This window comes from Tupaia chinensis, unplaced genomic scaffold (assembly GCF_000334495.1).
Source record: "Tupaia chinensis unplaced genomic scaffold, TupChi_1.0 Scaffold000591_1, whole genome shotgun sequence".
In the NCBI taxonomy this organism is placed as follows: domain Eukaryota; kingdom Metazoa; phylum Chordata; class Mammalia; order Scandentia; family Tupaiidae; genus Tupaia; species Tupaia belangeri.
In genome coordinates, this window is record NW_006160107.1 from 1064802 (window position 1) to 1080351 (window position 15550).

Consider the following 15550-nt stretch of genomic DNA (forward strand, 5'->3'; position numbering starts at 1 on the left):
CTATTCTCCTGTTGGGATCTTGGGCACACACACACACACACACATGCCCAGCATGATTTCAAGCTGCTGGGTCTGGGATTCGAGCCATAGTTGGCCATGTGGGAGTTTAGCACCTTAACCTCCACACCAGATGCCGGCTCCTTCAGAAGTTCTTTTAGGCGCATCTCCTACGACTCATTCTGGCATCTGAATACTTAACACACAGATGTCTAACACACCTACGAGACGCTGGTACAGACGCCCCTACGAGACGGGGGTACTGGAATTCCTCTCACACTATTGAGGGGCGTCTCTCAAGTCCTTTATGTCTCATTGTGAATTATTCAAAAATGAAAAGAAATGCCCCTTACATGCAACATGTGGAGCTTATTTTCAAATTATCACACACAGCTGTCACCTCTCTTTCGGTGAAAAGCAGTGAATAAAACAACGCACGTCAGGAAGGCATCAGCTCTCCTGTTGAAAGTGGGTAGGACTCAAAGTTGGCCATTATGGTGACACATGGGCTTTCCTGCGGCCCTCTTGGCTGTGACGCCATCAAATCCCGGACAGTGCTGGAGCTTGGTGTGGCTGCAGGAGGCCAAGCACCGGCAGTGTGGAGCTGGCCGAAATGAACATGAGGACATCCCGCGGCAGGCTCTGCCCTGAAGGGAAGCCCTTGGGCGGCGGTGCTGCTGTGGCCTTTGCTGTTACCCATTCCCTGGGGCCTGTTATCTGGTTTGTTTTGCAATGAAGAAAATGCCAACCAGTATCTGTGAAACGGCAGAGGTGGTCACCTGCTGCAGAGTTGTCTGTGATGGTCGAGGGAGGAAATACAGTGAAAGCGTAGCAGAGGACGACGTCACCTTCACACGATGGGACGCCGCACAAGTGTCATTGCCACAGAGCGAGGGAGCTGCCTGTGTTCTGACACGGAAAGATGTCCGTGTGGGGGCACAGCATGCATTGCAGAAGCTGCCCTGTGCATAAAAATTGAGAGAAAAACATGAGGAAACTAGAGAGCGAAACTGAGTGTCTGGGAATAGGAAAGACTTTGACCCTCTGCCTTTCACGGCTTTTGCATTTTCTGTGATCAGTATGTCTCATCTATTCCTCCTCTTTCTCCCTTTTCCCATGTACACATTTTTAGATTTTTTTTTATTGTGAGAAAAGAGGTTTATTTTAGCCATTTGTAAATGAGCAATTCAGTGGCATTAAGTGCATTCACAGTGTTGTTACCCATCTCCACCACCCATCCCCCAAACCTTACCATCGTCCTCACCCAAACTCCATCCCATAGTCAGTAGCTCCCTCCCCCACTCCTGGTAACCGCGATCCTTCTGTTTCTGTGAAAGAGCTGTTCTTGGTACCTCATTTGGCGGACTCACACGTCTGCCCTTGTGTGTCCGTCTGGCTTTTTCACACTCTCACACACGTTTTTCTAAAGGCAGTTTCTGCCAACTGGCTAAAGCTGTGAATGTGTAAAACGTCTTTCATGTCTTTAGAAACAGAGGGACGGTCTTGTGAAACATGCGGACGTGCCTGGGACCAGGTAGCTCATGTTCTGGGGTTTCCTGGAAATCCCACTACACTCTCTAAAAGGTCAACTCGTTGACCAGCATGCTAATGCCCTCTTACTCTCAGAAAGCAACACCAAACAGCCACCGTTTCCCACAAGCCTTGGCTCATTAGGGTAGGGCTCTTTAACCGAGGTCCCGAGAGGCCTTCTGCAGGTCTGTGAATCTTTTCTGAAATCCTATGCTCCTCTATTGTATGCAGCCTTTCTGGAGAGAAGTTCTTTAGCATTCAGAGATTTTCAAAGAGGTCCTGATTCAAAAAAAAGCTAAGCACCATTGCTAAATAGAATAATCCATGCTGTGCTCTCCCACGGGATACACAAAGCCTTTTCATTCATCACCAAGTTCGCCGCAGTACATGGTTAACGGCCCACACCAAAAGGCAAGTGTCTGATGTGGGGTTCAGGGAAGAAGTCAGTGGGCTAGGATATGATCCTTGGGGTTCTGACACTTAACAGCGACCTGGCATGTTCAATTTGGTGGCACACAGAAAAGACCATATATTGGGACCAGCAGTTAGCGTAATGGCTATGTTGCTGAACTCCCATGTAATTGACCGTGGTTCAAGTCCCAGACCTGGTGGCTTATACTCATGCTGGGCGCAAGTGTGTGTGTGCCCAAGATCCCGAGAGGAGAATGGAGGAGAAAGGATTGTTGTGTGGCCATCCCGCTGGTGGGTGATTTCTCTCTTTCTGTCTCTCTGTCTCTCTGGTGAGCGCACGCGCCCTATAGCAAAAACCTCTCCAAAAAAAAAAGACCATATATTAACATAAAATTATCTTGTAAGGAGGTGGAGGTTTTTCCATCACTTCATGAATCTTGAGTACCTACTCTGTGTCAGGTATAGTCTCAGTGCTTAGGATACAGCAGTGAAAGAAACACGTCTTTATCCTTATGGAGCTTGCATCGTAGCAGGAAGGTCCAGATAATATAGGAGAGAAAAAAGAACTGACACATTCCAGATAAATGCTTCGAACTGGCCTCTCCAATCTCCAGTGCTTCAGTTGGAGATTTCAGTTTCAGGTAGGACAGATGGAGAGATCCTCTCTAGGGAGATGGCATCTGAGCTGCAATCTGAAGGGCAAGAACAAGCCCGCCTGTGAGCAGTGGGGGACAGGCACTACAGGCAGAGGGGACAGTAAGTGCACACGCTCAGGCCCTCGCTGACAAGGGTGGGATGAGGGCGGGCAGGGAGCACGACTGAGTGCTGAGGGGTCTGCAGCCCACCCACCTCTCCCTGTCTCCCTACAGGGTCTGCTCCTCTTCCTCTTCTGGCCTCAGGTCTAACCTTCACATCGTGCATGCTCTAGCACCGAGTGACTCCAGCTCTCAAAGCTCTTTCTCAGCTTGCTGCCATTGCCACCTGCTGCGTGCAGACACCCCTGTGACCCAGGCAAAGGCCGAGCTCCGGAGAAGGGACAGGTCTGCTCTTGTGTGAATGCTGTCACAGGCAGTACAGAGCAGGGCAGTCATGGAGAATGGGGGGAGAGGCAGGGCCGGCAGGCAGGCAGCGTGGCCACTTGGGCTAAGCCTCACATTCCCAAGGATCCTGAAATTTACATTTTGTCATTACTGTCATACCTAGGGTGTGACTTGTGTTTAAAGTGCTATTCAGTCAACACTAAAGTATACAATGTGTATGAAATGTACTACTATCCTATACTTACTTTGATATAATGGGATACGAGAAAATGGGTTCTCTTAACTTGAAAGGCCTAACATTAACCATAATGAATTCTAGAAGAAGGTTGCTTGAGATGAAATCCGGGCTCTAAGTGCTTGCTCTGTATCTTGGCTGGATAACTTTTGGCAAGTTGCCTTATCATCTCAATAGTCTACATAGACATAGAAATTGTGTCCTAGATGGATTATAACAAGAGTTTCCCCCAAACCTAAAGTATACAATTTAGACAAGATGTTTGGATGCTGAGTTGACAACGTGATGAGACACTTTGGGAATTTGGGGGTGGGAGAATCTACGTTGAACGCGGGATGGAGATGGCTCATTAGGGCAGGAGAGTAGACCGTGACAGACAGAATGCCCTGTCAAAGGCACTCACCTCCCAACCCCCAGAGCCTATGAACACATTACCTTGTGTGGCAAAGAGACTTTACAAATGCGAGGAGGGGAACAACCTTGAAATGGAGATATCATCTAACCACATGAACAGTACGTGGGAGAGATGGGATGTGGGACCGACCTGTCACTGCTGGCTTTGAAAAAGGAGGAAGGCGAGCCAGGAGACGGTATAGTGGTTAAGACAATGGACTCCATGTGGCCAACAATGGTTTGAATTCTGGACCCGGCAGCTTGAAACTCATGCCCAGGTGCATGTGTGTGCATGCATGCCTAAGGTCCCAAGAGGAGAGTGGAGGAGAAGGGATTGCAGGTGTGGCTGTCCCTGCTTGGGGTGGGCAGGGGGGGCGGCAGTTGATTTCTTGCTTTCTGTCTCTGTCTGTCCAGCAAACACCCACACCCTATAGCAAAAAATCTCTCCAAAAAGAAAAAAAGAAAGAAAATGGAGGAATAGGCAGGAGCCACGGATGCTGGCAGTCACTTGAAGCAGAAAAAAACAAAAAGCAGGAACACAACACCTAACAGAAGCTAAAAAGGGCAGCCCTGAGAATGTCTTGATTTGAGTATGATCAAACTGTCAGGCTTCTGACCCACTTAGGCCACTAGGTAATGTGTTACAGCAGCAGCAAACCAATGCAAAACCTAACTCACTGAGATAGTTTTTCAGAATCTTGTCAGTACATTAAAAAAACTTAATGTTGAATATATAGTAAACACTGAATGTTAACTCCTTCTCAAATATGAAAGCCAACATGTAAATATATAAATTCTATGCACACAATTCTATAAACAATAACCTATATAGAATTTTTAGGTGACTTTGTTTTTAAATTAAGTTTTTAGAGATGATAAATTCTGGTTTTTGATTAACATGTAATAGTTGTACACATTTATGGGGTACAGTGTGACTTTTCAATACATGCAGATGTGGTGTAATGCTCAAATCAGGGCACACATGGGCCTAGCCCCGGCGGTGTGGGTAGCAGGGGTGGTCCTGCGTGATGCTGGAGGCTGTATGGGAAGACCCAGGTCCGTGTTCCATGTCTACCTCAACAGGGTGAGCAGGGGCATGCCCTGGTCTTGGCTGGCTGCAGGGCTGGTAGGATGACGGCATGAAGACCCCACTGATGCTGCTTGTCTCCCAATCCTGTCCCCATCCCCTTGGGAAATTAAAGGGAGGCATTGTTCCAGCGAACCACTAAAAACTGCCTGCAGCAGGGCAGCAAACTCAAATGCATAGGTGAGCTTTGTAGGTAACTCAAGGCACACAGGTGAGCTAGGAGCTGCAGCAGAGTGGAGGCCCAGCCCTGTGTGTGGGGGAGGGGGCAGCCTCGCTCGCTGAAACCAGTGAGAATGCAGTGCGGAGTTTTGTTCCAGACACCCAGTTTTCAAGAAGCTAGAATCCCTCACCACTGTCTGCAAAATCTCGTTTCTAAATGCTGGAAGCCAATTCATATTTACACACATACACATTTTCAGGCAAAACTGAGCCTGTCCAAGAGCCACACCAGGGCCAGGGGCCCTCAGGTTGGCATCTCTGGCCGAGTGAAACACGGGAAGGCAGGTTGCTGCAGAGTGCATTTTTTGGTGCCTCTCATATTTATATCGTAAAGGCAGTTTTCTTCAGAACTTTTGTTACTCCATCTAAAGCTGAAAAACTAGGATTTACATAATTTTTTTAATTGCTAGAGGGTGAGCTCACCAAAGAGTGGGAGGGTGGAAGAGGAAGTTCTGGGAGGACAGAGAGAAAACATCCCCAGCAGGGCGTGGTCACACTGCAGTTCCTTTCCTCCCTTTCTCCAGCCTGTCAGTCTCTGGGCCTATGAACACACGTGTCTGGCTGGTCATGTTTTTCAGGTCGTCAGGGCTGGGATTCAAGCTGCAGTCAGCCATGTGAGATGCTGTTCCCTAAGGACAGTGCTTAACCCTGTGCTATGGGCTGGCTCTTTATAGTTTTTAATCATGTTACTCAGAGAGACAACATCAAATTGTGTTCAAATCCAGTTTTATTAAAATTATTTGGCAATTTTGGTATCAGTACAAAGTCTTTGACTATAACCATAGGACAGAGACATGAGTTAATGTTTGGGTTTGTTGTGAGTTTGGGTACGTCGTACTTTTCTAAATCCTTTGCTCTTCATATCATTACTAAATGGCAAAATGCCTTAAGTTTTTCTATTACTCATTGAGAAGAAATTTGTAAAATAAGATTGAAAAAAAATAAATCCACTGATTCAAAAAATTTTCTTCAAATATTAAGAACAAAGTATTTTAAAGAGATCTACACTTATTTCTCCGGGTAGCATTTAATGTCTATGGTTTCTTGTTTTTACTACTGACAATTACAGTTCAGAGACCAAAGTGTTTTCAAAAGCTATAAAAAAACCCCTGATACTCCCAGAACACTTTCAGAGGAATTAAGAGGACAGAATCCGGCGAGCAGCTGATTTGGCCTTGAAAAAGAGTGAGTGCGTGGGCTTTTCTTTTGCAGCAGCTCAGAGCAGAATGTGCTTACTTAACGCCTGACAACCGGCATCTGCTTTACTGTAGCTCTAGGTATGGGCCTATCTAGTTACGGAAGAGCACACGATGGAAGGCCTCCCTGTCCAAGACAGACGTGCAGCACACCTGAACGGAAAACCTCTGCGGGTCTGTTGCTCCTTAGTTGTTCTCCAGTGAACCTGAAGTGGTCTGTAAGAAAGGGGGGAAAGCTCCGTAAGAATCTTTACACAGGACATCTGAGCTTGTTCTGCGCTGCTTTTCCAGCAGTGTCTGAACAGTCAGCTTTGGCAACGGACTCCTTTCCTTTTGTTCCTGTGATAATATTTTAGGTTGAAATGTGTAAGACAAAGATGAAGCAATAACTTGAGAAGATTCTTCCCCAGCTTCTCAAAGCCTGTGCTTTCCTAAGATTCATGGGGATTATTTTAGGTCTCTTTTCATGCATTGCCTATTTCTGGACATTCCAATTACTGTCAATAAATAAAAACCAGCCTTCTAAATGGCTAGTTGACTTCACCAGAGGTAGAAGACACACACCATGTTCATGTGGGTTGACTTTGAGGTGGAAATGGCTATCTCTCAGGTAGGAACATATACTGAGTGTAGTCTACTCCCAATTATTTGTTGTCTAAATATCACAACTCAAATAAGAACACAGGCACCAAACCAGACAATTTTCATTAGTTATATATCATCAGAATGGGGTCTCAGCTTTAGAAAGGTTAACTATGCAGCTGATTTGAGTTGTCCCAGCAAATCAGACATACGAACAGTAAGTCAAAGCAGTAGTATTATATATAGTCTTCACTTTTTACTTCCCAAATAAGTGAAGATAAAACATTTTAAGGAATAAGTATTCATTTGGAAATTTCTCAATTAACAATTCTTTGAAACTAATTTAATGGATTTTTTAAGTAAACTCAAAATATAGTCTGCAAACTTAAAAGAAAACAATTAAGTATATGGGGCCTTCCCCTTGAATTACAGTTCATCTCTTTCTTCAGTTTAGGAATACTGAAAAATTAAGATAGTCAAGTAATATTTAGAGCAACAACAAAACAATGTATGTTGCCAATCTACAAAGTATTAAAGCCAAAGGAGAAAGAAATTATACTTACTAGTGGAGTCCTGGTTCCAAATTTGCTGTGGAATGTCATGGTGACTTTGTTTTTATGTCCCGTCCTTTGATCAAAAGTATGGCAGGAGTCAAAGGGCGGACTGTACAGGTGAAGGCTCACAGCGGGCTCCGTGTGGCTGATGTTCTCCACTCGATGCAAGCCGATAGAATCTGAACAATGTTTGACAGGGAATACATGCTGGAGCTTAGGAGACCACTTTCAATAGAAATTCTGCTAACCGCAGAAGATCACGAATAAGAAAAAAAAATTTTTTAAAGAGATTTTCGTCTTAGGGCACGTATGCTAGCCTGAGAGAGACAGAGATAGTGAGAGGCAAAGTGAGAGATCATCCCTCGGAAGGGATGCCCATGCTGTAATTCCTTCTCCACTCTCCTCCTGGGATCTTGGGCACATAGGCACATGCAACTAGCATGAATTTCACGCCACTAAGTCTAGGACTTGAGCCACAGTTAGCCCACAAGTCAATTTTGATGCAAGTGGAATTAATAAAAATTAGTTAGAATTGAACTATTAACTAAAGATAGTAAGCCACACACATGCATCAGCCTCTGCTCCTTACTGAAGACTCCCTTCAGCTGTAGTAAAATAAAAAGGATGTCAACACACACACACGCACGCACCTGCCTGCCTGCAAGCACACACGCACACACACACAAAAACATAAAAAGAGAATAAAAATTTGAAAACTGGGAAGTAGATGGATGGTTTTAGGGAGCAAAGAATGCTAGATCCTGAGCCATTTGTGAGGAAGGCCAAGAAACAACCTGATTTATATCTTGAAATTCCCAAACAGCTCAGGAATTGGCAGCCCAGATACTTCTGAAAAGAGGGTGAACATGGGGATAAAAATACAAGAACTGGCTGAAAGCCAATTTAGAAACTAGAGTCCTAAACTACTTTCTACAATTCTCTTTTTCTACAAGAGAAGACTGAGATCTAGTTTCCAGATAAAGAGTATAAAAGATGAACTTTGAGGTAGGCAGAAGATGAAACCCAGGTGAATTAAGCAAAAATTTGCATGGTCCATGCTGAGTCACCACCTCGCTGCCAGAACACTGCTGGACAGAATTTTTGCTCTTCCAGAAGATGGAAAGCCACTTCTCATGGAGTCCAATTGACTCAAGGCTAAAAATGTTGTCATTTGGAGTTTCGGGAAAAGGCCCTGCCAGATTATTTTAGAATAAAATCCAGTTGACAAGCCCGACTCAGGTTCAAAACTACCCTGGTTTTTAGATACGAGTACCCAGCCACAGCCGCCAGACAGTTGAGCAAGGAAGGACAGGGGTGGACCAGTCTGAAAAAGGCAACCTGGAACAAACTTCTAAGAGGCCAAGTACTGATGCCCTCAGAAGAATAGGAGAAAACACCACAGAGAAGATCATGAAACTGAGACCTTCTAGAAATAAGATCTTGGATGGGTACCTTTAAAAGCTAACAGAATAGGTAGGAAGACTCAAAGAACAAAAGGACAGCAATAGAAAGAGAAAGAGGAGAAAGTCGGAAGAATAGTTCAGGAAGCTTGGTATCTCAGCAGGAGGTTCAGAAACAGAACAATGACGACAACACAAAAGTCAAAGAAATAACCTGAGAATATTTTCTTCAATTGAAGGACACAAATTTCCAGAGAAAAAGAATGCTGAGTTTCTAACATAATGAATAAGTCATCAAACAAGATACAGCGCTAAGAAATCTTGATACTGGAGACAGACAGCAGAAAACAAGAGATGATCTCCAAAGTGTCCAGAAATAAAGTAGTTTCCACAGATTCAGGACCCAGAATGGCACCAGGCATCCAAAGAACAAAAGGCAAAGATGATGTTTGAGGGGAGGTGTTGGCCAGGTCATAACCCATAGCCAGTTAAACTATCAATCAAGTTGCAACCGTGGAACACGAAGGTTTTTAGATACATGAGGTCTCAAAAATGTACCTTCCATGAATCCATAGAGCCAATGGAGAACGTGCTCAAGCAGAACCAGGACACAAGCCAAGAGAGAAAACACAAGGTCAGCAGACACGGGATCCAACCGCAGGAGAGAATGAGGGGAAGGGTCAGGATGACGTAAGAGCGATCCTCAGATGACAGCTGAGCCCTGGCCTCTGCATACACTCATCTTTGCTGAAGCTCTCAAAGGCCCTGGGAGAGATGGCTTCAAGAGGGTTTAAAAAAAAAAGATTCATTTTAAGTTTTTGTTTTGTTTTTTTAATGCAGTGAGAAGAAATTTATTCAATCAGGGAAGAGTTTGAGGGATTAATCAAGGCAGGAAATCAGGGTAATTAATGCAGGTACCCAATGTGGCCTTTTGCCTCCACCCCCCCACCCCCTTTAAAGAGTTTTACTACAGGGCACATGCACTCACCAGAGAGACAGACAGAAAGCAAGAAATCACCCTTCCAGGAGGGATGGCCATGCCACAATCCCTTCTCCTCCATTCTTTTCTTGGTATTTTGGGCATGCATGCACATGCACCTAGCATGAATTTTAAGCCACTGGATCCAGGACTTGAACCATGGTCGACTACGTGAGAATCCAGTGACATGACCATTACGCCATCTGATGATCCTGCCCCTATGCTTTTTAATTGCCATAGGGAGTTTGTTCTTGCCACAGAGATGGAAGGAAGACAAAAGACTCTAGTGAAGTATGGTCACACCAGAGTCCCTTCTTCGTTTCTCTACCCTGTTAGGGTTTAGGGCATGAACACACATACGCCCAGTGTGTTTTTCAAGTTGCCAATCTCCCTTAACCTCTAGACCAATTGAAGGACACAAATTTCCAGAGAAAAAGAATGCTGAGTTTCTAACATAATGAATAAGTCATCAAACAAGATACAGCGCTAAGAAATCTTGATACTGGAGACAGACAGCAGAAAACAAGAGATGATCTCCAAAGTGTCCAGAAATAAAGTAGTTTCCACAGATTCAGGACCCAGAATGGCACCAGGCATCCAAAGAACAAAAGGCAAAGATGATGTTTGAGGGGAGGTGTTGGCCAGGTCATAACCCATAGCCAGTTAAACTATCAATCAAGTTGCAACCGTGGAACACGAAGGTTTTTAGATACATGAGGTCTCAAAAATGTACCTTCCATGAATCCATAGAGCCAATGGAGAACGTGCTCAAGCAGAACCAGGACACAAGCCAAGAGAGAAAACACAAGGTCAGCAGACACGGGATCCAACCGCAGGAGAGAATGAGGGGAAGGGTCAGGATGACGTAAGAGCGATCCTCAGATGACAGCTGAGCCCTGGCCTCTGCATACACTCATCTTTGCTGAAGCTCTCAAAGGCCCTGGGAGAGATGGCTTCAAGAGGGTTTAAAAAAAAAAGATTCATTTTAAGTTTTTGTTTTGTTTTTTTAATGCAGTGAGAAGAAATTTATTCAATCAGGGAAGAGTTTGAGGGATTAATCAAGGCAGGAAATCAGGGTAATTAATGCAGGTACCCAATGTGGCCTTTTGCCTCCACCCCCCCACCCCCTTTAAAGAGTTTTACTACAGGGCACATGCACTCACCAGAGAGACAGACAGAAAGCAAGAAATCACCCTTCCAGGAGGGATGGCCATGCCACAATCCCTTCTCCTCCATTCTTTTCTTGGTATTTTGGGCATGCATGCACATGCACCTAGCATGAATTTTAAGCCACTGGATCCAGGACTTGAACCATGGTCGACTACGTGAGAATCCAGTGACATGACCATTACGCCATCTGATGATCCTGCCCCTATGCTTTTTAATTGCCATAGGGAGTTTGTTCTTGCCACAGAGATGGAAGGAAGACAAAAGACTCTAGTGAAGTATGGTCACACCAGAGTCCCTTCTTCGTTTCTCTACCCTGTTAGGGTTTAGGGCATGAACACACATACGCCCAGTGTGTTTTTCAAGTTGCCAATCTCCCTTAACCTCTAGACAGTGTGGCTGGTTTACCTAATGCTTAATGATCTAGCTCCACAAGTGAATATAATAAAAACTAAAGCCTAGAGACCAGCAGTTAGTGTAATAGCTATGTCACTGGACTCCCACATAGTGGACCACGGTTCGAGTCCTGGACCCGGCAGCTTAAACTCACGCCGGGCACATGTGCGTGCATGCCCAAGATCCCAAGAGGAGAATGGAAGAGAAGTGACTGCGGTGTGGTCATCCCCTCCAGGGGCAGTGATTTCTCACTTTCTGTCTCCGTCTCTCTCTTTCTGGTGCACACACGTGCTCTATAGCAAAAACTTTTCCAAAAAAAGAAGAAGAAGAAAAAAAAAAAAAAAAACTAAAGCCTAGAAGCAGAAGGCATACATTCTAGTCCCAGTGCCTCATGAGGTTATCGTTGAACAAGTCACAACTTTATAATCTTCAGTGTTCCTCATTGCTAAACATGGGGCCCAATTCTCAGATCTGTAAACTCTGTGATCCTATGGCTTATTACTTTCACAAGACACCGGCTTAAGCACAATTTTGAACAAATGTTCGACATTCTAAGAACTGGCTGCCCTTTATACAAACAATTATGTTTCTCCAACTGCAGGTGCACATGCCATCCGATGTGAACTAGATGATCCTGTAAGGACCCTGCAAAGCACAGATCACCCATCCCTTAGAGAAGCCCCTGGGCTCATATATGATCTTTATTATTAATGACCACAGGATTGGGACCAGCAGTTGGCATAATGGCTATGTTGTTGGACTCCCATTTAGTCGACCTGGTTCGAGTCCCAGACCTGGTGGCTTAAACGCACACCAGGCACGTGTGCATGCGTGCCCAAGATCCCGAGAAGAGCATGGAGGAGAAGGGATTTGGCGTGGCCATCCCCCCTGGGAGGTGAATTCTTGCTTTCTCTCTCTCTCTCTTTCTGGTGATAGCATGCACCCTGTAGCAAAAACCTCACCAAAAAAATAAATAAGTAACCACAGTATCGTGATTATATTTTGATCTTTGCCTCCTTTCCTTTTATGTGCATGGAGTATCTGTCCCAGTAGTACTGAACGTTTCCTGGTATGTTTAGGCCAATTAGGTGCAGGCCTGTTCTTTTGTCCTTTAAGAGGCAGCTTGGGGGAACCAGCAGTTAGCATAATGGCTATGTCGCTGGACTCCCACGTAGTCGACCGCGGTTCGTGTCCCGGACCCAAAGAATCATAGGGACCTGTTAGAGATGACGGCTATAAAACAAGAAGTCAAAATCTCCCTTGAAAGTATTAAAAGCAGATTAGATCATACGAAAAATAGAATCTCAGACATAGAAGAGAAAATGGCTGGCCTAGAAAAATTCACCATGAAGACTGAGAAAATTACCAAAAAAAAAAAAAAAAAAGAGGCAGCTTGGTACCCTTGCCCCAACTCTTCCCTCCACCCGAGGGTCCATGCTGCTAACAAATCAGTTATGACCTGCTGACCAAGAAAGCTCTCACTATAAGCTGGTCTTGAAGGTCCAGGTGTCCTGATCTCATTCAACCTGACTGCCACTCCCTGTTCATGCCCCTTCTTCTTCCCGCCCCCCAGTTCCTCAAAAGTTTCCTTTGTTTTGTTACAACAACTGTGCCTTCATTTTTGCTTGCCCCTGGACTTGAAACATCCTTCCCTGTCATCACTATTCACCTCTATCCTTATTCCTGTATCTATAAAAATCAGAGGTAGAAAATTTGTGACTTTTATCTTGAGTAATTAGTCTACAGAAATATTTAGCAGATTCCATCCACTATTGTACTGACTGGCGAAATTTCACATAAAAACCAGAATTTGAAACATCTATGGGGAAAAAAATCAGAACAGCTCAGCGGAGCAGGCAGCTGCTGCAGCGCTAACATGGGTTCGTCATGCTCACACGATGGCAGAAGCCCAGCCTGCATCTCCCCATCTCCCCACGGTGGCTTCCACAGGCTTGCATCTTGGCGATCCTTGAAAAAGCTCACATACTGGGATCAGCAGACGGCGTCACGGTTACGTCGCCAGACTCCCATGTATCAGCCGCATTTTGGGTCCTGAATCCGGTGGCTTTGAACTCATGCCAGGCGCATATGCATGTGTGCTCAAAATCTCAAGGGGAGAATGGAGAATAGATGGCATGTGGCCATCCCCCTAGGGAGTGATTTCTTGCTTTCTCTCTCTCTCCTCTCTGGTGAGCACATGTGCTCTATAGGAAAAATCTCTTTAAAAAAAAGGGGGGGGGACTTGCACATTCTTTAAGATCTCATCTGCTGTCACATAGACCCTGACTCCAGCTGAAAGAAGTTATTCTGACAGCCTTCTGGCTCTGTCATGAATGGTACAGGCAGCAAACTTGTTCTAGAAACCTGGTGTGCCTTACAGAGCAACCCTCAAATTCCTGAGCAAATGAAGGAGTTTCCTGCTAGAGAACACCCTTATGTTTAATGTAGAGGAGAATGAACTTTCCGTACAATCCGACCTTTGTAAGTGACTTGCATACCTAAACTGACGCTCTGCACTGAGTATCAAGGCCAATACTGAACTTTAAGTTTTAATGAGCTTTTCGGGACATTACTATATCCTTTTGGAATACAGACATTAATCACTGCCTCTCCTGAAAAGCATTTTGCTATCCCAAGCCACATGTAGGGGAAAGAATGAATTCTTCGTAAGATACCTATAAATTACTGCAGAGTAATGTGTTTTGTAGATTTCCCTCAAGGATACTCTCTTAGGGATGCTATATGCATTTTGGAAAAACAGTCTAGCTAACATTCTTAATCACTTCCAGACCTAACTCTTGTAGTCATGCAAATTCATCTTCAATTCTAATAGCGCCAAGTCTTGGCAGGTGAATGACTTTTTGGTGGATGCTAATCTGTTTACGTGTTTTGGATAAGTGGTTCCAACCCAGGTGCAAAGGCTTAAACAAAACCTGCTGCGGTTATTTCCCAAGCAGTTAGCCCTGCCTTCATGATCCATGTCAGTAACCCCCATGTCAGACAGGTGTTCACGGTTTTTCCCACTTGCCCTTAGAAAGAGGAGCTGGTGTTACCGTTGATGTAGGCACACTGGTTTTCCCTCAAGATTCTTTCGGACTTCTTGGTCATCTCATTGGCTTTTTTGTCAGGCCAGGCAAACAACGTCTCCTTCAGGTTTCCCTGCAGCATCTTCAGGAAGCAGTGGGAGTCCGTGTGGTCATGAATACTGCTGCGTGTGCACAGAAGGACAGCGAACTCAGCAGGGAGTCTGGTGCCCACGCCTGCCTAACAGTCCGCCCAGGCTGGGTGCTGCACCCATCAGCAGGCTGTCTCCTGGCTAATATACGCTTCAGATGGGTTCTTAAATGGTCATCAGCTTATAGCTCCTCATCGTTCAAGACAAACAGCAATGCACTGTCTGTACCAATGCAGAGAAGGGTAGTTTTGCTGTGTGCCTCTAAGAAACCGCTCCTTTTTAGCCTTATACTGCTACTTTGCTAGCAAGAAGACAAACACAACCTTTTATCTTCCCCCAATACAGTTTTTAATAACTCACTTAAGGTAGACCAGAATTCGGTGATGAAAGCACATTAGAGAAGTTTCAGGAAGGATACAGATGGCCGTCTATAGTAACTGCAACGCCCTGAGACGCTCACTTCACTCCTACTGTTTCCCCCCAGGTTCTCCTCCTTCCTTCGGGGAGGAGGAAGGCAAGTGTATGTGCGTTACCATCTTAAAATTAAAGTATATTCTGTACAATGGTAACCCTTTGTAGATTGAGGATTCTCGTGATTACCAACCATTGTTCGTGGGAGAAGAAAACTGGAGTGGGGAAAGAAAGGATTTCTTCATGTAACCCTTCAGTAAGCATATTTAAGTGTATGAAGGAGTAGTAGCAGCTATCGGGTTGGTTAAAGTATTATGAACCTATATATGTTTTGGTATTTCATACACTTTCTACTATTAATTTATGTATGTACCATAAGAACTAGTTTTCTAAATCCACAGAGCCTAGTCCTACTCCTGACATATAACCTGCTTTCAAAATATAGTGAGAGATGAATGAAAACTTTATTCTAGGATTAAATGAACATGCTTTACAGGCCTAGCCTTCTAACTCCTTATAAACTGGCGTTTCCTTTTCCCCATCAAAAATGGGTCTGGAGGGAACCAGCAGTTAGCGTAATGGCTATGTCGCTGGACTCCCACATAGTCGACCGCGGTTCGTGTCCCGGACCCGGTGGCTTAAAACTCACGTCGGGCACGTGTGCGTGCGTGCCCAAGATCCCGAGAGGAGAATGGAGGAGAAGGGATTGCGGCGTGACCATCCCCACTGGGGGGTGATTTCTCGCTTTCTGTCTCTATGTCTCTCTCTGTCTGTCTGG

General features: G+C 44.9%; 1 protein-coding gene across 1 annotated transcript in view; it reads right to left on the bottom strand.

The window, feature by feature from the left end:
- Positions 1-5621: 5621 nt before the first annotated feature.
- Positions 5622-15550, bottom strand: part of CDO1 (cysteine dioxygenase type 1) — a gene marked incomplete at its 5' end in the record, with an annotated part of 11147 nt that continues 1218 nt past the window's right edge. Inside the window, 3 exon segments of the mRNA XM_014591529.1 lie at positions 5622-6324; positions 7254-7423; positions 14240-14394. Of these exon segments, the coding sequence (XP_014447015.1) occupies positions 6295-6324; positions 7254-7423; positions 14240-14394 (355 nt within the window).